At 47.6% G+C, this 20,898-nt stretch overlaps 9 protein-coding genes across 9 annotated transcripts; 3 read left to right on the top strand and 6 right to left on the bottom strand.

Moving 5' to 3' along the window:
- Nucleotides 1–479: 479 nt before the first annotated feature.
- BKA67DRAFT_573430 (uncharacterized protein) lies at nucleotides 480–3,538 on the bottom strand. The gene is made up of 2 exons (XM_046103355.1): nucleotides 947–3,538; nucleotides 480–694 (listed from the first exon to the last, which is right to left on the bottom strand). The coding sequence occupies exons 1-2, from the start codon at nucleotides 3,305–3,307 to the stop codon at nucleotides 542–544; spliced, it is 2,514 nt and encodes an 837-aa protein (XP_045956538.1). The 5' UTR covers nucleotides 3,308–3,538; the 3' UTR covers nucleotides 480–541.
- Nucleotides 3,539–4,375: 837 nt separating this feature from the next.
- Nucleotides 4,376–5,840, bottom strand: BKA67DRAFT_593794 (uncharacterized protein; the record flags this gene model as incomplete). Its single annotated transcript, XM_046104977.1, has 7 exons — nucleotides 4,376–4,503; nucleotides 4,695–4,734; nucleotides 4,765–4,882; nucleotides 5,051–5,153; nucleotides 5,320–5,350; nucleotides 5,508–5,582; nucleotides 5,763–5,840. The coding sequence occupies 7 exons, from the start codon at nucleotides 5,838–5,840 to the stop codon at nucleotides 4,376–4,378; spliced, it is 573 nt and encodes a 190-aa protein (XP_045956537.1).
- Nucleotides 5,841–6,586: 746 nt separating this feature from the next.
- On the bottom strand, nucleotides 6,587–7,952 carry BKA67DRAFT_573422 (uncharacterized protein). Its single transcript, XM_046103354.1, has one exon. The coding sequence runs from the start codon at nucleotides 7,801–7,803 to the stop codon at nucleotides 6,880–6,882; it is 924 nt and encodes a 307-aa protein (XP_045956536.1). The 5' UTR covers nucleotides 7,804–7,952; the 3' UTR covers nucleotides 6,587–6,879.
- Nucleotides 7,953–9,261: 1,309 nt separating this feature from the next.
- Nucleotides 9,262–9,725, bottom strand: BKA67DRAFT_521206 (glycoside hydrolase; the record flags this gene model as incomplete). Its single annotated transcript, XM_046098256.1, has 2 exons — nucleotides 9,262–9,461; nucleotides 9,542–9,725. The coding sequence occupies 2 exons, from the start codon at nucleotides 9,723–9,725 to the stop codon at nucleotides 9,262–9,264; spliced, it is 384 nt and encodes a 127-aa protein (XP_045956535.1).
- Nucleotides 9,726–11,198: 1,473 nt separating this feature from the next.
- On the top strand, nucleotides 11,199–12,203 carry BKA67DRAFT_648140 (uncharacterized protein; the record flags this gene model as incomplete). Its single annotated transcript, XM_046105975.1, has 3 exons — nucleotides 11,199–11,429; nucleotides 11,460–11,692; nucleotides 11,750–12,203. 3 exons carry the CDS (start codon nucleotides 11,199–11,201, stop codon nucleotides 12,078–12,080), a joined length of 795 nt encoding a protein of 264 aa, XP_045956534.1. The 3' UTR covers nucleotides 12,081–12,203.
- Nucleotides 12,204–12,520: 317 nt separating this feature from the next.
- BKA67DRAFT_573418 (transcription factor domain-containing protein) lies at nucleotides 12,521–13,988 on the bottom strand. The gene is made up of 4 exons (XM_046103353.1): nucleotides 13,810–13,988; nucleotides 13,493–13,752; nucleotides 13,227–13,436; nucleotides 12,521–13,124 (listed from the first exon to the last, which is right to left on the bottom strand). The coding sequence occupies exons 2-4, from the start codon at nucleotides 13,721–13,723 to the stop codon at nucleotides 12,963–12,965; spliced, it is 603 nt and encodes a 200-aa protein (XP_045956533.1). The 5' UTR covers nucleotides 13,724–13,752; nucleotides 13,810–13,988; the 3' UTR covers nucleotides 12,521–12,962.
- A 160-nt stretch (nucleotides 13,989–14,148) lies between these two features.
- On the top strand, nucleotides 14,149–14,985 carry BKA67DRAFT_637863 (L-PSP endoribonuclease family protein). The gene is made up of 2 exons (XM_046105703.1): nucleotides 14,149–14,479; nucleotides 14,537–14,985. The coding sequence occupies exons 1-2, from the start codon at nucleotides 14,368–14,370 to the stop codon at nucleotides 14,845–14,847; spliced, it is 423 nt and encodes a 140-aa protein (XP_045956532.1). The 5' UTR covers nucleotides 14,149–14,367; the 3' UTR covers nucleotides 14,848–14,985.
- Nucleotides 14,986–18,087: 3,102 nt separating this feature from the next.
- Nucleotides 18,088–19,802, bottom strand: BKA67DRAFT_637862 (uncharacterized protein; the record flags this gene model as incomplete). The annotated part of the gene is made up of 6 exons (XM_046105702.1): nucleotides 19,257–19,802; nucleotides 19,087–19,199; nucleotides 18,902–19,020; nucleotides 18,810–18,839; nucleotides 18,271–18,751; nucleotides 18,088–18,213 (listed from the first exon to the last, which is right to left on the bottom strand). The coding sequence occupies exons 1-6, from the start codon at nucleotides 19,570–19,572 to the stop codon at nucleotides 18,088–18,090; spliced, it is 1,185 nt and encodes a 394-aa protein (XP_045956531.1). The 5' UTR covers nucleotides 19,573–19,802.
- Nucleotides 19,803–20,037: 235 nt separating this feature from the next.
- Nucleotides 20,038–20,893, top strand: BKA67DRAFT_351559 (uncharacterized protein). The gene has a single exon (XM_046096365.1). It carries the CDS (start codon nucleotides 20,220–20,222, stop codon nucleotides 20,796–20,798), a length of 579 nt encoding a protein of 192 aa, XP_045956530.1. The 5' UTR covers nucleotides 20,038–20,219; the 3' UTR covers nucleotides 20,799–20,893.
- Nucleotides 20,894–20,898: the final 5 nt, after the last annotated feature.

The following is a 20,898-nucleotide window of genomic DNA, read 5'->3' as shown; positions in this document are numbered from 1 at the left end:
CCAAGCCTGATATGCTTCACCTATGGGTAAAATAGCTGCTTGTATTGATTACTGAAGTGATGAATGACTATATACACTAGGAAAAGGGTTTATTATATCCATCAATTCCTTCACTGATGCTGGTTGGGTCATTGCTGGCTCACAGGAAGTCTTGGGCAATCTTACGTCTAAGCTCACTGCTGGCTCACCGTGATCCCGAGTGATTTATCATGTGGCCTTCCGGAGTTCCTGTCTCAGTTGTGCAACGGCCTGTTTCAAGGCTGCGTCCCTGGCCTGCGTTCGTGACAATGCTTCAAGGTCGATCGCTTATTATTCAGGTACCTAATGGTGAGCGTATGCTCTGACATTAGTTAAGAGCAGTTTATTGCAAGTAAAGACCTTTTTTGTTTGAATGTATTGTCGCTACATTCTCCAACTTCCTAATCAACTTCTCGATTTGCTTGTTATTAAGGTATGGCGTGGCAAAATTGTCTAGATTTTGTGGCTTTATAGAGGTAATATCATTTCGATTCGAATTATTTACGTCCACAGCTATAAGCATTTATAATATCGCACCACCTTTGCCCTCTGACTCGTCAGAACCTGTTATCGAAAAGTCTTCATTTCCGACATTGAGAGAATCTAATAAATCCTGTAGATTGTTATGGCTCTGGATGGTTGAAGGGTGGTCTGGACCGAGCACCGACTTCCTCATCTCAAGTGTCTGTCGATGTATCTGCTCCGCTTCGTCGTACCTCCCAAGATTATCGAGCACAAGACCCAGGTTGTTCATGCTAGACAATGTCGACGGATGCTCAAGACCCAATCCCGACTTCCTTATCTCTAGTGTCTGTCGATGCATCTGTTCCGCTTCGTCGTAACTCCCTAGACGTCTAAGCACAAGAGCCAGGTTGTTCATGCTAGACAATGTCGACGGATGCTTAAGACCTAGCACCGACTTCCTCATCTCAAGTGTCTGTCGATGTATCTGCTTCGCTTCGTCGTGCCTCCCTAGATTAACGAGCACAAGACCCAGGTTGTTCATGCTAGACAATGTCGACGGATGCTCAAGACCCAATCCCGACTTCGTTAGCTCTAATTCCTGTCGATGTATCTGCTCCGCTTCATCGTACCTCCCTAGACTATCGAGCACAAGAGCCAAGTTGTTCATGCTATCTAGTGTCAACGGATGCTCAAGACCAAATACCGACTTCGTTAGCTCTAATTCCTGTCGATGCATCTGCTCCGCTTCGTCGTACCTCCCTAGACATCTAAGCACAAGAGCAAGGTTGTTCATGCTAGACAACGTCGACGGATGCTCAAGACCTAGCACCGAATTCTTTAGCTCGAGTGCCTGTCGATGCATCTGCTCCGCTTCGTCATACCTCCCGAGATTATCGAGCACAAGACCCAGGTTGTTCATGCTATTTAGTGTCGACGGATGCTCAAGACCCAATCCTGACTTCCTTATCTCGAGTGTCTGTCGATGCATCTGCTCCGCTTCGTCGTACCTCCCTAGACGTCTAAGCACAAGAGCCAGGTTGTTCATGCTATCTAGTGTCGACGGATGCTTAACACCTAGTACCGACTTCTTTAGCTCGAGTGCCTGTCGATGTATCTGCTCCGCTTCGTCGTATTTCCCAACCTCATCATAACTATCTGCAACAACAAAAAGAAAATCGGCTGCTATTACTTTGTCTGTGCACTTATGGTACAGTTCTATAGTCACTATAGCATGCGGCATATACCTCATCCATACCTGTCGATTCTCATGCTTTGGGACTGGATATACCTTGGCAAGCTGTTGTATTACTCTCGTGCAACACGCCTCCCACTCATTCTTAATCCAGTTTCGTGTTGCTAGTCGTACTAACCGGTGTATATCAAATGAGTCGCCATGCTCTCGTACGGAGATAAATGCGTATCCCTCTAAAACCCCAACGGCTTCGTCCTTTGCTTGCTCATCTTCTCCGGGTTGTAACAGAGAAAACATGATATCCTTCTCAGCAAGCAAGCAAATAAACTTCAGGTAGTCTACTGCTAGTAGGCAGGACTGAGCTAGATGCTGAAACGAGATTAGCCATGTCATAGTGATAGGGTTTGTATCCTTCGAGTACCGCCGCCGCTCTTCAAAGTCCGTGCTCAAAAGCCTTATCTGGGTGTCGTCAGATGTACGACAAAGCTCGAGATATCTGACGGTCGTGATGCGTGTTCGTGCCATATAGGCAGACGCCTGCTTGATGGCGAGGGGCAGACACACTAATTGCTCGATAAGGTCTTTGGTGGCTTGGGTGTCTCGATACTGTCGTTCCTCCAGTCCGTTCTGCAGCAGTTCAAGCGCCTCTTCTTCCCTCATGTCGTTGACTAAAAAGGTATGCTTCTTAAAAATATCAAGCCTCACAGCCACTTCGTGGTTACGCGTCGTGAACAAAATTGATCCCTTTCGATTAAATGGGATGCAGTCTTGTAGGCCTCCTTCGACTAATAAGCCAATATTATCAATATTGTCAATGATCAAAAGCCAGTTTGTGACGCTCTTCTCAAGAGCTCTCCTTACTAGTGCCTTGATGTCCGCCTTGTCGTTGTCCATGCCAGACGTTCCTAGCACTTCACCAATCTCCCGGTAGGCGTTTTCAAACGTTACTAGTGTAACGGCGGGAACCCAGAAGACAGAACAGGTCGGGTCCTGATCGCGAACACGGTATACGGCTTCGAGTGCGATCTGTGTCTTGCCGACGCCGCCAAGCCCTTCGAGCACCGTTCGCTGGCAATCGTTATTGTTTGACCTCGGAAGGATCTTGTCGACAAGCTCTGTAAGGATGGACTCTCTACCAACGAACTCATCGTTTTGTCCGAAGGGGACGACAAGGTGAGCTTCTGGGCTCGCTTCTGGTGCCAGGTGGTATCTTTTCTGAGGACGACATGAAACGTTAGGGGTGCCACTGCGCTTATCGATTGCCTCTAACAGACGACTGGTCGCGTTGGACATTCCTTCACCGTATATCAATGGAATATATACATCGAATATGCCCAGCAGACAATAGGCTGCGTCCTCTTCTTTAGTCGTTCGGCGGTTAACAGCCCAATTCATCCGCTCGTGGATGGAAAAATGGTCAAGTGGGTTTCCACGAAGTGCAGGAATCTTGATCTTGGTGACGCCATGGATCTCGTTCTCCAGAGATGTCTTATCGCCCAGAAATGCGCCATTGACCGAAAAAAAACTTGACCGATGCAGGGGCAAGAAGCTCTTGAAGTGTCCAACCTCGACGGAACCATATGCTCTGCTGAAACTGCACCTGCCATGACGCGGCAGACTGATCAGCTTCATCAGATACCTCTACTAAGTAAACATAACAATGGGCCGCGTTTTGATACCATCGAAACATGGAGTTGATTGCTTCTGAAAGCTCGCTAAGATCGGATTTGTTGATGCAACAAGTGTCCACCCAGAAGTACTGCAAGCCATCGGCGGCGGCTTGCTTCCGACAAAACTCAATCTTTCGATACTCTGTTTTGTTTGTTGCCGTGCCGTCATTGATGTCTTGGAAGGTGACCTCTTGATCTGGAACGCCCCACGTATGGGACAAGATTGCATACCTGGGTGTCTTTGATGGAGGCCATTCTGTCAAGACGACACGACCATCATCTTCACCTTTCAGAAGCCGCATGGCGACACCTCCCAAAGTAGATAGAGGGTGGACGGCAAGCACGGAACGATGATGACCATGGTGCTTTGCAGTGCTGAGGTCAGCGCCAGGAACATCTTCAGGTCCCAGACAGTGTTGCGAATTGACGAGGAGCGGGGTTGGGCTAACCATGGGGCTGAACTGCTTGTGGCTTGGGCCAACCGACACCCTTACGTGGAAATGGCTGCCTACTTTGGTAGGTTAGGTTAGTAAATTTATGGATACATATATATCCTTGCTTACAACATGGGTCAGTACCTGTCGGCAGGTCAGGTACGTACAGATAGTGAGCTTGTGCTCCACTAGGTTAGAGTGGAGCCAAAGTGAGCTGTGAAAGAGAGTATGTTGGGACTGTTTTGGCTAAGGACTGTATCGGCATGGGTCATAAGTAATCTTCCTACGATGAAGCCTTCCCCAAGGTCAGCTTTGTCCAACATATAGCTGCTGTTGAAACAGATCTATAATGGGATTACCAAACGGCTATGAGTTGAACGGAATAAAATGTAGTAATGTATAGGTTTGGCATGACATTGAGCCCAACGTATTTGAGTTCATTAATGTAAAATTCTTTGTCTAACCTTTCTATTTTGTCTCGTTACTGCTCTAATTGAAGGCAACTACACAGCACCAAACACACTTTTGCCCCTCGCTTGACTGAGTTGACCGGCTGCACACATTTTGTCTTTCCAGTATGTGGGTCGCACAGGGCTTTACTGTCCGATCGAATTGATGAACCGGATGATATCTACGATACATTTCTCGACAGACCGGTACTTGAGACCAAGGATCTCGGTGCTTCGCTTGTTGTCGGGTTTGAACACGTCACCCTCGGGTATATCTAGCAAGCTGTTCACACCAAGACTGACCACCACCATATCTCCGAACAAACCCACTGTCATACGGCGGTGTTACAGGGAGTGCTAGGGTGCTAATATTGACGCGCTGAGCCCTACTCTCTATCACATATGGATGATTCCAGCCCTTATTTACCCCATTGCAATCCGATACCGGATAAGCTCTGACACTCACCACCTCCCCTGGCCGACTCGATTGGCAACACAGAGTGATGCTAGAGAAAATTCTTGCGGATGATTTCCACAGCTTCACGGGGCGTAAAGTAGCCGGCTATGACGAAGAATCGCTTGTTGGCCGCATCAACCGTCTCAGCGGCTAGGACATGGGCCAAGGCCGCCTCTCGAACGTCTACCCAGATAGGGCTCTAAGATCATTGCTAGTCAGCGGGTGGACCAGCGGAGATGATTGATGGGGCTAGGGGAGCACTGAACCATCATGAGAGGAAGCTCCTCTGGGCGCGGTCCCGCAATGAAACTGATGATGTACTGGTTGGAGGTGTTCAAGGACTTGAGAGAGTCACGGCGCTACACAGCTGGGCCAAAGACCAGGGCGGGTTGATTGTGGAGATGATAAAGTAGGGTTTCTCCCTCTCTACAAAGTCCCAACCCGCCTTCTTGTCGAACGTCTTGCTTGCTGAAACCCGGGCGTTTGCCGCACTCGTGCTTCAACGAAACACATACGCCTAGGGATCGACTGACCTTCATAGCCGTTGGAAGGGTTCTCGACGGCTTGCTCTTCCGTCAAGGGTTCCAATTCTCTTCGGAATACGTGTGATACAGCCACCAGCCCTTGAACGGACTCACCATGGCACCGAAAGACGACGTGACAACCTGTTCCTGGTTTAGTAATAAGGCGGCGACAATTCACAAGAATGGTATATTACATATCACCCTCTCTACAGTAGGGGTGTCGTTAGCAATGGCGCTTTATGATTCCAATTCTGTCAACAACGGCAGGATCAAAGGGATCCTTCTAAATCTCAGCAACATTGAAGTGAAACTGGCTTGCTATATGGATGACGGCCTTGGATGGGGGCTCGGAGGCGACGGAAGCCTCAAAGCACTAGGCTGCGTAACATTAATAACAATAGCAAAATCGAGCTGGTCCCTCCCGAAATTGGAATGGGCCTTCTTGACAATCTCCGCTTTATCGGAATTTCGAACAGTTGTAACAACAGAGTGCCTATGATTCAATGCGTCAGCGGTCATGCAACGGCAAGGTTTTTCAGTCTCAAATGCATACGAACCGTCCCTTAAGGAGAGTCTTAAGGACGTGGGTAGTTATAAAGCCGCTGCCACCGGCGAGAACGATTCTAGTCATTTCAAGGTAAGAGTAGATGTTACAAGAATTGGGAAAGATTTGGTTGATTGATTAATGACTTGAAGGCAATTGTTGTCTTGAATTACAAAGCGAACATTCAGGATTCAAATAAACTTCGTTGCGACACTTAGTATGGATGAAGCTCTTCCCAACTACCCCCGTCAGATAGCTAGTTGCTGGGCATTCTCAGCCTTTGAGAGGGTGGAACCCGTTTTATGGGTGAGTACCAGGCTCTAACAGTAAAATATGCCTATACTATTTACTGTATACTAAGCATATATTTCCGATCTAACGCGGAGGTGAACAACTTAGCTAGACATGGTTGTGCAAGAGAGGGGATCCGTAGTTAAGCAGATTCAACACGTAGTAATCATGGATGATCAGCCAGATGATCTGATTTCAGCTTGCATCTAACGATGGTAAGCCTCACAGCTCGTATATGCATTGCTGTGTGACTACGTAGTCTAGACTAGTGACATCTTCTGAGCACTGGGTGGGGTCCCTAGTCGTCAGCCAGTTGCATGGGCGCCCAGCGCTCAGCGCTCGGGTGGCACCTCTGCTATCATATTCTAGAATCTTTCCAGAAGGTTTCACCTGGGGATGTATAGCTTTATAGTCTTTCTTACTACATTGGTTTAAAGGGTCTTCACGGGGGAATCACACTGACATGATCTTTATAACTAATAAGTAAACCTTGAGGAGTCGCTCTCACTTAAGAATAACACACTGCAGCTGCTACAAGTTGTGGGGAAATATACAATAACATATATTAAGTTTATGAGTCAACTCTTTCTATCTCTTTGTGCCGCTTGTCTCAGTTGGACTAACACTTGTGCAATCATGTTCATCGCCTCCTTACATTCCCCTTCCATGATGTCAGTCCCAAACTGCTGCAATATTTTATCTGTATGCCACTTCCTATTCTCCGCGTTAAAGAACTTGAGTCTACATTCTGCAGTATCCACTAAGTCTTTGGGCGGCGCACTCTTGAAGAACTCCCAAACACTCTTGGCGCTGACGTCCAAGAACCGCCCAGATTTCACGGGCCAAGGAATATCCCTTTCAACAGTGGACTAAGTCTCAATTTAGTACTGACACATCCAGCATCATTGCTCGGGGCATGCCCAATGGTACGGCTCACCTGTTTGGATTTGGGATTCTTAATATTATCCCACGCATCAGTGTATTGCTCCCAGGACCGAGCCCAGGCTTCGGCTTCTCGTGCAGCTTTTTCTTGAGCTGTCCTCTCCCGCTGCTCTTTCTTCGCCTCTCGTTCTTTTCGTTCGCTTTCGGCCTTGTTGCGGGCTTCGCGCTCGTGTTTTTCTTTCTCTTTCTGCATCCGTTCCTTCTCATCACAGGCTTCTTGCTCGCGCTTCAGCTGCTCTTGCCGCTCTCTCTCTGCCAGTATCTTGGCCAAAAGTCGTAATTGCGCTCTCAGTCTTTTGCTCTCGTGGCTTTTTTGACCTAGCTGCTCTGAAAGCAGATCCTCAATACTTTGATGAAGATCATCTTCCTGGTTGAATCGGACATTTTCAAACTCTCCGGACTCTGTCTTCCAGGTAGGCGCGACGGAAGGTCTTGAATTTGCTTTTGTTGAAGAGTATCTCGAGGCGGATGGCGCTCTGCCATTCTGTGAAGCCCATTTCTTTAACAACAATAACCATCGTCTTGAAACATCGCCGGCTTGGTCTTTGTGTAGATAGCATAACGTCAAGCACGCAGCGTCTTCCATATCCGGAGACCTAATGGCTTCATTGATGTCCCCTCTGCTGAGTCTGTCAAGCATCGCTCGTCCGTTTCCAAACGAGCCAACCTGGTTCATACATCTCCTCCCCTTTGAGGGAGCATATCCAGTGCATCTATAGCACCCTCGCATGGGATGTATGAGTTCGAGTACGACATCAGGGTCCCAGGCACTCTTGGTGTGAGATGGGCGCTGCGAGTTTTTCGTGCTGTAATCCATTGTGTCTAGTGTGGCTGGATAGGACAAGAGAGAATCCTGTTCTTCGAAATAGTTTAAATAGATCAAGAACTCTTGTCACGTATAATATACAATGTATTTCTTGTGAGCTCTTAGCTATCGATGTGAATGTGTTGGTGTTAATTACTCATGTCCTGCAAATAGGTCAATCGGAAGCCGCCACATGGTGAAAAGCCAATTTATATACGATTTGATCGACCGTTGGCTACTTTGATGGCCATGATCTGATGGTTGCCTCACGATGCAGCCCATCCTGGATACAAAAAATCGGTATGCCCGTTTTTGAGGCGGGGTCACAAGGCGCAGTTACCGCAACCCAGGGGACTTTGTAAACTGGCCGAACTACGTCGTAGTAGGCACTGCAAGCAGAGTTCCATCTGATTTTTCATTGGAAAATGAGAAGGAGCTGTTATGCGTTGATCAAGGTCTCTAAATTTCTTCAATCATGCTGTTGTCTTTGCCAGGACCTCAGCGAGGCTGAAGCAGATAATGCCGCATCTGGTGTGCCAGACCTCCAGATGATAGGGTTCAATGCCATCCTGCAGGGGGTGCAATGGCACGGGCAGTGCAGCCGGCCCGGGGTCACATCATGAAACTGGGCTGGGCCGGGGGCTGGCGAGTGAACCCAATTAGAGGCTGTCCCAAACAGCTGGTGAGGTAGTTGATTGGTGCGATAGACGCTCTCCAGAGGCCGCCCGCCCGTGTCTCCAAATCGGAAGCATAGCAACTCCAAAGCTGTATTTATGTAACTTCTAACCTGTAAGTCAGTGGTCAGGTGGGATGCGCAACTTTGAAGCTCTCTGAATGTGTGCACAGCACTATTTTAACGTATAATGATGCTCGAGAAGTGCTCCACTCCGCCCCGTGTCAGGATCGCGTGCCACAGAAGCCGATGCGGTGGGCACTTATCGATTCACTCTCGCACCCTCCTGGAACAATATTTCAATGTTCTTCTGAATCGCGTAGTAGTCATTCATAGAATCAAAGACAGACGTCTAATAAGGAGCTTTAATGTATAAGCTGCCGCCCCCACCAGCCACGATCCTTGTAGCGTTCGGGCGAAGGACTGCAATCCTGGAAATGGACTTGTCAGGTCGCAAGGGAAGCGCATTTTCTGTTTTTTTTTAGCATGACTATTCCAGCAGCCGCTGCACGCCGAAAGAAAGCGCGTGTATTGAGCTTGGGGTCATCCATGTCCCGACAGTATTCTGCCTTATCTTGCGCATCGGGGCCCACGGTACGCTGAATAAGCCAGAGAATGGGAGAAGCCATGAGATCGATCTGTCTCAAATCTCTCTGGCCATCATTTAGCGGCTCTGCAAGAGCATTGGCCGGTCTTCGGCTTGGTGGGCCGGGCATCTCAAGATCGAGACCATTGTTGATGGACTTAATGGTGGAGGTCGTTCCTCCCTAACCACTCATGAAGACACTATCCTACTGCTATTCCTTGCGGTTAATATCGATCAAAAGATCTTTTGAGGTATCGCAATGAGTTCCGTTTACTTTGTTGTAAGCTGTCATCATGCACCATGGATTGGCGTCCCGGACAACCATCTGGAAGGGAAGTAGGTAGATTTCTCGCAGAGCGCGTGCATCGATTTGGACATTGACTTTGAAACTTTTTGTTTCTTGGTCGTTTGCTTAAACGAGAAAAAGTAAACTGTGGTCAGCTCAAAACGAGTAACGCCGGGTCAGTAGCTGAGATGCTTGAGACTCTTACCGACGAAGTGCTTTGGTGAGGCACCAATTCTCCTCGATTGCAGACCCTTCACATGTGCTGCGGCCAGCCTTCCGGTGAGATATGGATCTTCGCTAAAAGACTGAAAATCTTTTCCACCTAATGGGTGACGGTGGATGCACATGGTAGGTGCCAAAATGATGGAAGCAGACTTGGATTTGCACATGTACCGACGTGTGAGCATGAAGCACAAGAATCAGAGAGAGGGTGTATTTGAAGCGTAACTATACCATACCTCCTCAGCCAAATGATGCCCGAGCTCCGCCAGAAGCCCCGTGTCTCACGTCGATTCCAGGCTGACGCCACTCGGGAAAAACGCGGCGGGAACGTTCTCGCCGAAAATCTCACCCCTGGCTCCCGAAGGGCTATCGGAGATCGACAAACAAAATTAGTCAGATTGGTGGCACGATGGGATGCGACGAAATATCAGTCGGGGTTTCTCATACCTTGACAGAAGGAATCTGTAAACGAGGCACAGCTGCGGTTCGCCATTGCGATTCGCTGGCTAAAAGAGACAGCTTCTCTTCCAGAGTCAAACGTGATGACAACTCCGCTAAATGGCACTCTTCACCCATTCTGTGTCTGGATGTACCCGAAATGGCAAAGGAATTGATTTGGGATGAATGGCAACCGTTTCCCGCCCAAATTTTCGCTGTGTTTATACAATACATGCAGGGGCGGAATATCCTTTCCTATCTTGCTGACTAGGCTAGTGTGTGACGGATATCAAGCTAGCTTTAGCACTAGGAATACTACTGAGCCCGCATCTGTCGTACGAATTCCGGAACTCGCGTTCCTCGATTATTCTCAGGACTAAATACGATGGACAAAAAGCCGGAATGTAGTAAACATCGGTTTCAACGAGCACTCAATCCCTGTTCCTCGTCGATACTCAACTCATGTCATCATAATTGGCATATAGATATTCTTCACTCATCGACTTATGCAGTAATGAATCGACAAAACCTCGCATTCGAGCTTAGCAAAGAATATTATGAATTCAACACCTTATGAGCCATATGGCTCCTTGGATGACTTTGCATATGCATCATCTGGTTCTGAACCAAGTCATGAACTCAAGTCAACATGTGGTAGTGATGTTGAAAAATTCACAAGCTATGGCGCAAGTAGACGCCCTTCTTAGATCTCAGATTTGAATGGCGCTCGGATGCAAAGAGCGACTATCACACCCTTGATGGGGAAGTCTCTGAACATCTCACTACAGAAGATCCCGATCCGCGAGCCATCTCTTGGGGAATCGATGATCAAGGTATGATACACTGACATCTGCTACAGTGTAAGTTCCACAGTCATCGACCTCGTGTTCACCTCCATGCAGTCTGGATAAACTTCATGACCTAAGCGCTTTCTGACCTTAGAATATACCATTAGGACACTTGTTTCTCTATTGGGCCAGAACCCGGATTCCCAAGCCACAACCACATTGCAGGCCACGAAGGTATCGGGATAATAGTCAAGTCTCACGAGTCCTTTCTTCTCGTTCGGACCGCCGGCCTACATTACTTAGGGACTTCCTGCGGCTTATGTCATTATTGTCTATCAAAGCTGCCCACATCATGTTCGCAACAACGTAATACGCCCAAAAATATCACTGGAACCTTTTCAGGAGTATGCCACTATGCCGACATCTTGCCTGATGTTCTTGCCGAAAAACATACTCGAGAATATTACCAACCCGGCTTCTCTATGCGTTTCATTATGCTCAGGGTCGGCAGCGTTGACCGCACTGCGTGCTGCGAATATCGGAGCCATAGATGTTGTAATCGTGTCAGGCGTAGCGGGCTCGATCAGCCATCTGGCCGAGCACATAGCACGAAGTGTGATAAGGGCCAAAGTGATTAGCATCAATGTAAAAACTAAGAACGACATGCTGCGATAGGCAGTCTACGAGCGACATGCCGACGTTCTTCTTAATGTGCCTCAAACAAGTAATCCCCAGGGCAGCGACTGGGCAGATTTTCTGACTTCTGTGAGAATTGCCTGTTCGCAGCTCAGGAGGGACCAAACCATGCATCGCGCCGCAGATGCCGTCATTATTTGCACCAATGCGCCTTCAGCATTCGACAACTTAGAGGATTGCGTATGCGATAGAGGGACAATCGTCTACGTCAGGTGAGTGAAGCAATTTCGACCGATCAGGCAAACAATTCTAATTTTCTTTCTCTTAAGGGTCCCTCGAGGTTTGGTTCTCAAACTTTTCATACACGCTCTTGTCGAGAGGAATCTTCACTTGATCGGTAGCTTGATGGGTGATCACAGCGTTGCATTGGAAGCGATGCGCCTGATTGAAAATGGTACCATTGAACCTTTGATCAACAAAGTAAGACTCGAGGATATTGCCATGCAGATGCAGAACCTTGCGAATGGAAAGGCAGGCATTGGCAAGATCGTAGCACGAATTGTCTGGGTCAGAGTTAAAAGTTCTGGACCTAATTATACCACTGGAAATCTAGGCATAATGGCTCTAAGATGTAGTCCCAAGGAAGGGGGCCCCAAGTAGTACAATCTAGCTGACCAAAATCCACCAAGGGTATGACCTGGTCTGCATTCCATTGTGTAACGGAGTCTGTAGTTTTGGAGACACCATACGCAATGTGATTGACCTTGATCAATTCTTTAGGTGTGGGAACGGAACTGCCTTCTCGCCAGTGCTGAGAGGGCTCAGAAGACGTGTCAGGGACCCATGAAAAAATGCTTTCTCCATTGGGTTTGCTCGTAGAAATCATATTTGTTCCAAAGCCTTTGTTCTTTTTGACTTCTTTTTTTGCATTCTCGACAGCTTGAGTGAGAACCTGCTAGCATCGCCGCGGAGGGGTCCACGAGTCAGATAATTCACGAAAGGTCAACATGCAAGATGTTAGCTCTGCGTTAGTACAACTCGTCACGTGAAAGACATCCTTATCGACCAGATACATTTTCACAAGGCAGGCCATCAAAGTACTGTGTGTTACCGTCAACGGGCTTCTTCGGAAGCTGCTAAAGCTTTTCCGATAAAAGTTTCCAATGAGACATATTTAGGTGGCAGCTTTGTGGCATAGGCGTATTGCCCGTCTTCCAAATCTTCTGGTAGCTTTGAAGAGTCGCTCAGATGTGCATAGACTAGGCCTTAGAAAACCTTTGCTAAAACCAAGGGCTTAGCAAGAAGGATGATAGACGTGTGATATACCATATAGAGAATAAAGACATGTAGTGAGGAACTAAGATGGTCACTTCTGTCTCTAGGCCTGATTCTCAGGTCCTTCGGAAGAGAGAACATCCAGCCTTGAAGTGCCAAGAGGCATGAGTCAAAGATAGACTGCTTGTCCTTATAATTCGTCGTCTATTTCGGAGCATATCTTTTCCACTCATTAGTACACTAAACATAGAGCGATGAGATCTTCACTTAAAATCCTTTGAGAATACTTTCTGATATCTGGCACTGAGTGCTGAATAATCGATGAAGACAGGCCAGGAAGGTACTCTTGGACACTGCGTTCGGAGTTTTTCCTGGAGGCCCTTCGTCTGATACGAATGGTTCAGGAAGGGGAATGGACCCTTGGAATTCCTGCAACCAAATGTGGTGTGAGAAACATATATATAGGTAAATTCTAATACAGCACGAGAGATACTGCAATGGAGGAGTGGTCTTGCCATATATGCAACGTACTAGCATGGTACAGACAAGACCCGTATATGATGCGAACAATTTGTCCGAGCAATAAAATGTCCAGTAGATCTGGCGCCGGAGCCGGATATCCTGGGTACTCAGGCAAGTCGACCCATCGACTGAACTAGCGTCTATATTGAGACCCATGTCAATAATCAGCCTGGCTGCCATGCCATGATGAAGCCAGCCAGCAGCATCTGACCCAATGGCCTGCGCAGATGTCAGAAGTGGTAGCCTTGTCGTAAAAAAAGCCGCACTATGCTCACCACATAGATGGTCGCCATGATGGCTAGACACGGCACAGTCGTGATGCTAGGCCATTTCAGGTCGTAGTGAATTAATGCCTCAGCATGCTCGAGAAATACCATACCGGCCGTATTAGGATCTTGCGGATCGCTTCTGACCTCAGGTCCGTCTGAATAACGAGACGCCAACGCAATGATACAGCAGAGAAGTACTGTGCTGAAATAGCGCATATTAGTCGGCGGTGTATACATCGCGAGCAGGAGGGTTTAATTCCGTCGCACTTCGATGCTGATCAGCGTTATGTTCATCCTCTATCAAGGCTCGCCTGTAAGCCTACTTTTGCGCGCCGTTGCCGACACTCTTGGCAAGCCTGAGCCGCGTATTTGCTCCGACTGGAACCCTGCATGGGTTGGCCCCGTCCAGCACCCGAAGCGTCCAGTTTAACGGTGCCAGTACTCATAATCTGGAGAAAGGGTATACAAAGCAACCAATACTGCGTAACAAAGACTCGATAAGAAAGAATTAGTAAAGAAGACTTGAGAAATCCGGTGGACATAGGACTAGTCTAGCCTCGGCTTCGGGCAATTGGCGGAATTCAAATTCCGCCAGCTCCCATTGCACTGTTGAACTCATAGTTCCGGAGTTTGCGGTCTAAGAAACTCTAACATGATGACCCCTATAATGTTTCGCAAATTGAATTCCGCCAACACACATTAGACCCTTAAGTTCATGCGTCACGCATCAAGGTTACGGGATGACTCCACTAAAATCAGTCGCCCGAGGATGCTTTTTAAGTCAACGCGCTTACATCGAGTTCGCCCTCTTTCCACCCTGCTCATCGAGTAAATCCTACCAATCACTTTACGAAATCGTCGCGATATAACCTACGTTTGCCATGTCTCACCTCAAATTCTACGCCTACGAGGGCCATGGTGTCCGACAGGTAGAGAAATTCTCCTACAGCCAAGCCGTACGTGTGGGCGACAGAATTGAATGCTCCGGTCAAGGTAACAGACTCTACCTCCCCCAACACGCAATACATTTCTTAACGAAAATAAATCCAGGTGGATGGGACCCTATAACTGGCGAGTTCGAGAAAGAAATCAACGCTCAGATTGATCTGGCTTTCGAAAACGTCGAGCGAACTTTGAAGGATGCGGGTGGCAAGGGGTGGTCACAAGTATATCGGGTAAACTCGTATCACGTCCCTATTAATAACGAGGCTTTGGCTTCAATGGTACGCAACTTTAGAAAGCACATGCCTGATCACCAGCCCCTGTGGACCTGTGTTGGTGTTCCTCGCCTCGGTGAAGACGATATGAGGGTAGAGATCGAAGTGGTCGCGCATGACCCTGAAGGTGCCAAGGTGGCTTAGGGGAAAGAAGTGAAGGTTATAATACATGTGTGAATTCATGTTTACTTGCGAGGACGAAGTATTACTAGGCATCACGTAGTGTGCCCATGACATGGTTTGATGCATACAGATATTTAGGAAATGGAAGCTGCTTGGTGCATCATTCTTCAATACAGGTGGATGTTGCCAAAATTTAAAATTATCTCAATCTTTGAGCTGTGTTCTGAAAGGATGGTCGGCGCGCAACGTTGATTAATTTGGTATCTTGATTTAACCCTGACGATGCATGCCGTACTGCACTTGCAAGTGCACCCATTCTTGAAGGGCAAAATTTTCAACTCTCTTTCTGCTAACTCGGGCGCCTATCCTTTGCAAATCATATGATATGTATTGAATAAAGCACTTGAGCTCAACTCCCCCCCGATCCTAAAGACTTGATAAGTCGGTATTGTTCATTTGGTTGACAAGGCTGATACTCAAGTTGGATGTTGTTAAAGCTAATATCATGGGGCGGGTTGCAGATTCCGCGCGCCTTTGATAGAGGTTGTTCCCGATCGCAATAGCGCAGTTTTTGATGTGGGCGCTTTCCGTGGGCGGAATGCAAATCCGGCACGCAGTAACCTCCGTTTATTACCCACCTGCAACCCGACTGATAACTTATCACGAGATAACGCGACCACCCAGCCGGGGCCGACGCTACTCCCCAGATTCTTGGTCGTATGATGGAGCCAACCATCCCCCATAGAATGGGTTCTTATCATATTCAATTCGACGCCGAAAGCGCCTATAACGAACGATGTCCTTAGATTTCATTGCAGAACCATTGCGCCCGAAATGGTAGTTCGACATCAATCTTCTGTCAAGATCTTTACAGTGTACACTCGGCATATTTCTTGGCACGGCCTGTTCCTCTCTTCAATTTTCCGTCCTGGCTGTTTATAGCCACTGTCCTATATCATGTCACACTCTGAGAAACTGAATATCACTCGTCAAAGGGGCAGCTCAGAAATCGAAGCCACTGTCTTCAGCTCCGTTGTCGAGCTTTCATGGGGGGAGCAATTCAAGAATCTCTGGGAAAGCAAGCGCACACTCCTAAGTGGTAAGTCATTCGATGTTAGCAGGCTAACACTGCGTCTTCCGAACAATGGTCCTAAAGCAGCTAAGCCAATCATTAACTCGTTGAGCAATTCTTATTATTGGGATGCTCCACGACGCCTATCCTGATCGGGTTTGACCTCACTCTCGTCGGATTAATAGTCGCCAACAAAGAGTTTGTAAAACGTTTCGGAAATCTCAGCAGCAAACATTCGTGGCTTTGCTCTGTCTATTTTTCAGTTTTTAATCATCCTAGGGTCTTTGGCTGCTTCCTGTATTCTCCAGGGTACTTCAACTATCGACGGATCCTGGTCTTGGAAGGCTGCGGTGATCTTTCAGTTTGGCATCCTGGCCTTGTGTCTGCTCCTGTTTATCCCATTCGTCCCTGAATCACCTTATTACTTGGTTGGAAAGGGCAAATTTGACGAGGCATGCGCAGCTCTGCAAAAGTTCAACAGCTCTCGACCAGACTTTGTTGCGGGTGAGAGATCCAGGTCATCCAACGCACTCTTGACCACGAACGTGCTACTGCGAATACGGAATCCGTTTCATATGTCGAGTGCTTACGAGGCACAGATTTGAGACGAACTCTAATCGCAAGCCTTCCTATCATCTCACAACTATTCATGGGCTATCCGCTGTGGCAATTACTTGGCATGTTTCCTCACTCAAACTGGTTTCGATAGCGCCTTCCTTATTACCCTAATCTCCTCCATATTTGCCCGTCTCAGTGCAGCGACATCATTTTTCCTCGTCGAAAGGATTGGTCGTCGGCCACAAATACTGACTGGCGTAGTTTGCATGCTGATATGTCTTCTCGTCGTCGGCCTCCTCGGCTTCTTCGGTCCTGGTCAGAAATGGAACAGGGTGACTCTAGCCGTGTTCTGCGTCATTTAGGCTATCTTCTATTATATGTCCGTTGGAGCGGTGGGCTGGACCATCGTGGGTGAGATCTCATCGTCACGTCTTCGCACCAAGACGATCTCGCTCGTCGCCGTGTCTAGTTCCGTTATCAACATGGCTTGGTCTATTGTTATCCCATATCTGGTCAACGCAGAGGAGGCAAATCTAGGTGCCAAGTCTGGACTCATCTTTTTCGGGTTCAGTGTGTTGCTTGGCATTGCATCTTTCCTCTACATCCCTGAAACAAAGGGCAAAAGCTTTGAGCAGCTCGATGCTTTATTTGAGTCGCACATGCCGGCAAGAAAATTTTAGTCATAGCTTCAGATAAAATAAATACTCTTTTTGATTATGAGAGAAGAGGTCATGTACGACTGGGAACCCATTGTATTGTTCTAAGGGTGTTAGTCTAGGATACACGCTCGCATCGTAGCCGATTGCGAGCATCCTCCTTTTTTATGTGATATGGTAGTGTGGCAATGACCATAGTTTAGCGATTATGCCCGTAATATACCTTCATGAGGAGCTCGACGTTCGATTCGTACGCGGTTTGTTGTACACTTTTTTAGAAAGTCTAAAATTTACGCTTAGAATTATTAATGTATATATCGTCAATCAAAGGTTTTGGTTTTGGGTTTCGGATTAGTCCGGGATTAATCTAGCTCTACTTTTCACACATACAATAATGGGCGAGGATATCACAGTTGCAAAAACGGCAAGTAACTGATACTGAATGATGACCAGAAAAAGCGCCGTAGAGGTTTGAAGCATGTCATGATGTTGTAAATGATGGACGGGAGTGTCAGAGCTTATCCGGCATCGGATTGCAATGGGGTATATCTATGGATTAGTCGCCAGTCCTCAGAGACGTATCGAAAATTTAAAGCAGGCCTTTACCAATATCAGACCAGGTGAGTGCATAGAATAGCAAGAATTGCATGGCTGGATACAATACAATGACTCAACTATGGCAGAAGGCGGCCCAGCATTCGAAATATGTATGCTTTGCTGCTAAGGCGTTCGCGAGATCAAGGAATGGTATACACCTAGCATCGAATCTCGGCGAATCTCTAGAGGAAGCAGGATTTAAGAAAGTGCGATGTCTTATCAAGAAGATTCCAGTGAACTGTATGTATATACTGCATAATACGGTACAGTGAGCCACCTCCGGCTTGAGAAGATTGTGGGCCGCTTTTGTATTCGCTCTATACATATAGTTAAGCATTCGACTTCTACTGGCGTCGTACCACAATTTGCACATGGTGCTTAGGCAGCAGCTCTAGGCCAATCGTTGTAGTTCTCGTCAGGTGTATTGTAAGGCCCGTAGTGAACAGTAGAGCCTCGGTCATTGAGTGCTAGGGGTATATTGTTCTTGATACGTGAGACAACATCCTTCGGAAAGATTAGACCACTATTTGCAATGGAATGAGATCTGGAGAATTCACTGACAGGCTGGTAGATGAACGGTCTGCCAAAGGCAACGAGGTCAAGTGTACCATCCTTAACCATCTTGTTGGCCTCTTCTGGCGTGTAGTCATGATTAGCCATGAGTAGGGAGGGACTTTTGGGATACTTAACAAGCCGACCAAAGTCGAGGACGGGATCATAGCCTTTAGGTAGAGGATACTCCGAAGGTCGGCCATAGCGCCCGTAAAAGTCTCCTGTGCCCATATTGGGATCCATCCCGCGCCGGGAAAGGTTGATGATTCCGACCCGCCGCGCGACCAATTCGTTGATCAGATACGTGTATACATCCTTCATCTCATCATAATCGACAATGGAGTCGTTAAAATAATCTGTCGGGTTGAGCTTCACGATAACAAACTCGGGTCCATCAAAGACTTCGCTGATCGCATCGACAACCTCGAGAATAAAGCGGCATCTGTTCTCCATTGTGCCACCATACGCATCCGTCCGCTTGTTGGCACGCCTGCGCTGATCATCAGTATAAATCGCAGTCGTAAGAAAGATCAAGTCAATAAACTCACGAGTTGAGAAACTGTTGGGGAAGATACCCACTAAAAATAACAAATGCATTAGTACCACACTCAGGTAAGGAAACATTGATTGTCTTCCTTACCCCTGAGCAAGAAGCTCTACTCCGTCGAAACCCGCCCTTTTTGCAAGCTGGCAAGAATGCCGATAGGTTTGGACAACTTGTTGGGGGTCTTCAATGGCTACAACATTGTCTGTATGACCCTGATCCAAATCAGCTTACGTGGTTCGCATCAAGAAGCCGTGCCAGAGATGCAAAGGAAGCCATACCGGAGCACCCGGAAGGTCGCGGTATTTGCCTGCTTCGGCTTGGATAGCAGATGGCGCCAAAACACAGCCTTTATGCCCTAGCATTATAGGCATTTTGTCGTGCTGGCAGCGTCCTAGGAAGAAGTCAGCATCTTTTGAGGCCCTACATTATGGGTGCATCTCTTGTATACCGGCATGCCAGGCCTGGAAGAAAATCTTTCCTCCTTCGTCGTGCACCGCCTCCGTGACCTTTTGCCAGGCCTCGATGTGATCATCGGTGATCATGAAGGGTGACCATTTCCAGTCACAGCCGGCCCAGTCAATGAAAGTACCCTCGTTCACGATGAGACTGGCTCCATCCCTAGCTCTATCGGCATAATGTTTGACGTGTGCTGGACCAGGCTTGTTGTCATCTATGCAGCGATTGCGTGTCATGGATGCCATAGTAACACGATTCTTCAGCTCCAGCTTGCCACCGATGGTGATGGGTTCAAGAAGGCTCGACATGATGTTGGGGAAGTGTATCGTACTTAGGCCTAGGATAGGACACTTGGTTACTCTTGTACACGGGAAGTTAGATAAAAATAAGGCAGCTTGTAGCGTTGCAGAGCTTCAACAATCCCTCTAAGTCTTGGATAACCACCCCTTATATACGCATAGACTTTTAAAGGTCATGATCGTCTTCATCAGAATCATGCTGAGTAATTTTGCCCATCTATTGTACTATTAGATGAATTCTCTGACGAGCCGATACCTGCCGAGATCCAGTCAGGTTAGATCGAGTATCATACAACCATTAAATGACCAATCAAACCCCACTCCGTATGCATGAGTCGCGACCATAGTATGGGGGCTCCGACATATCCCGCCAATCAGAGCAATGCTATTCCGGGCTCCGGCTGACTCTTGGCACGCTACGGGATACTTGTGCAGTGGGTAGTGAGATTGGATCCACACCAACGTCATATTTATCATGCCTCGAGAGGTCTACGTTTCCATATCGCCAACATACCATTTGGACCCTTTGAACCTTTGCTCTGCGACTCATCAGCCATCACGTTGAACCATCAAGTTTCTGATTCGTCACTCTTACTAGTGCAACAGATTGGCACTACAGCGATGGTCTAAGTCGTGCACAACAAGAAGTTCCAGACATGAAGCCTCCAAGGGCATGCCGACAGTGCCGCGAATCCAAACGCAAATGTACTCGCGCGAGACTTGGCGAAGTCTGCCGCTCATGCCAGCAAAGAGAACTGAGATGTGATGGCGCGTTGCCAAAAAGCGCTTTGGGCAATGGAACTCTCGCGGAACCAGAGGTAAGCGAGGAGTTGCCAATCATGATTGCTGCAGACAAGAGCCATGATTATTGCCTCGTGATGGACTTACCACAGGAGACAACAGTCCAGCTTGTCGAATACTATCTAGAGAAGGTCCATGACCGGGCGCATAGCATTTTCCATTTGCCCACTTTGCGGACTCAGTTGAAAGATGGGACTTTAAGCAAGCCAGTCGTCTATGCCATCTGTGCCATCGGATCAAAATTCTCTTCAAATTCTAATCTTCGCAATCTCGAAGCGCCCCTTACAGCTCAAGCCAAGCATCTACTACAGGCACAACTCGTAGATATCTGCCTCGAAAACATACAGGCTTGCATCTTGGTTTCTGTTCTGATGGCAGGCAGTTGTGAAACCACTGTGGAAGCCTTTTTCGTTCGTAAGAATACATTTTCTTAGTTCTTTTTTGTTTCACCTTTACCTTTCTTACATACCTGTATGTAGCACGGTTGGTTGAACACCTACCCAACGCTACGCAGTACCTGTGAATCATGATTTA

Source organism: Truncatella angustata (genome assembly GCF_020726525.1).
Source record: "Truncatella angustata strain MPI-SDFR-AT-0073 chromosome Unknown BKA67scaffold_6, whole genome shotgun sequence".
NCBI classification, from domain to species: domain Eukaryota; kingdom Fungi; phylum Ascomycota; class Sordariomycetes; order Amphisphaeriales; family Sporocadaceae; genus Truncatella; species Truncatella angustata.
The sequence above is the reverse complement of the archived record's forward strand: the minus strand, read 5'-3'. Positions and strand labels throughout refer to the sequence as shown.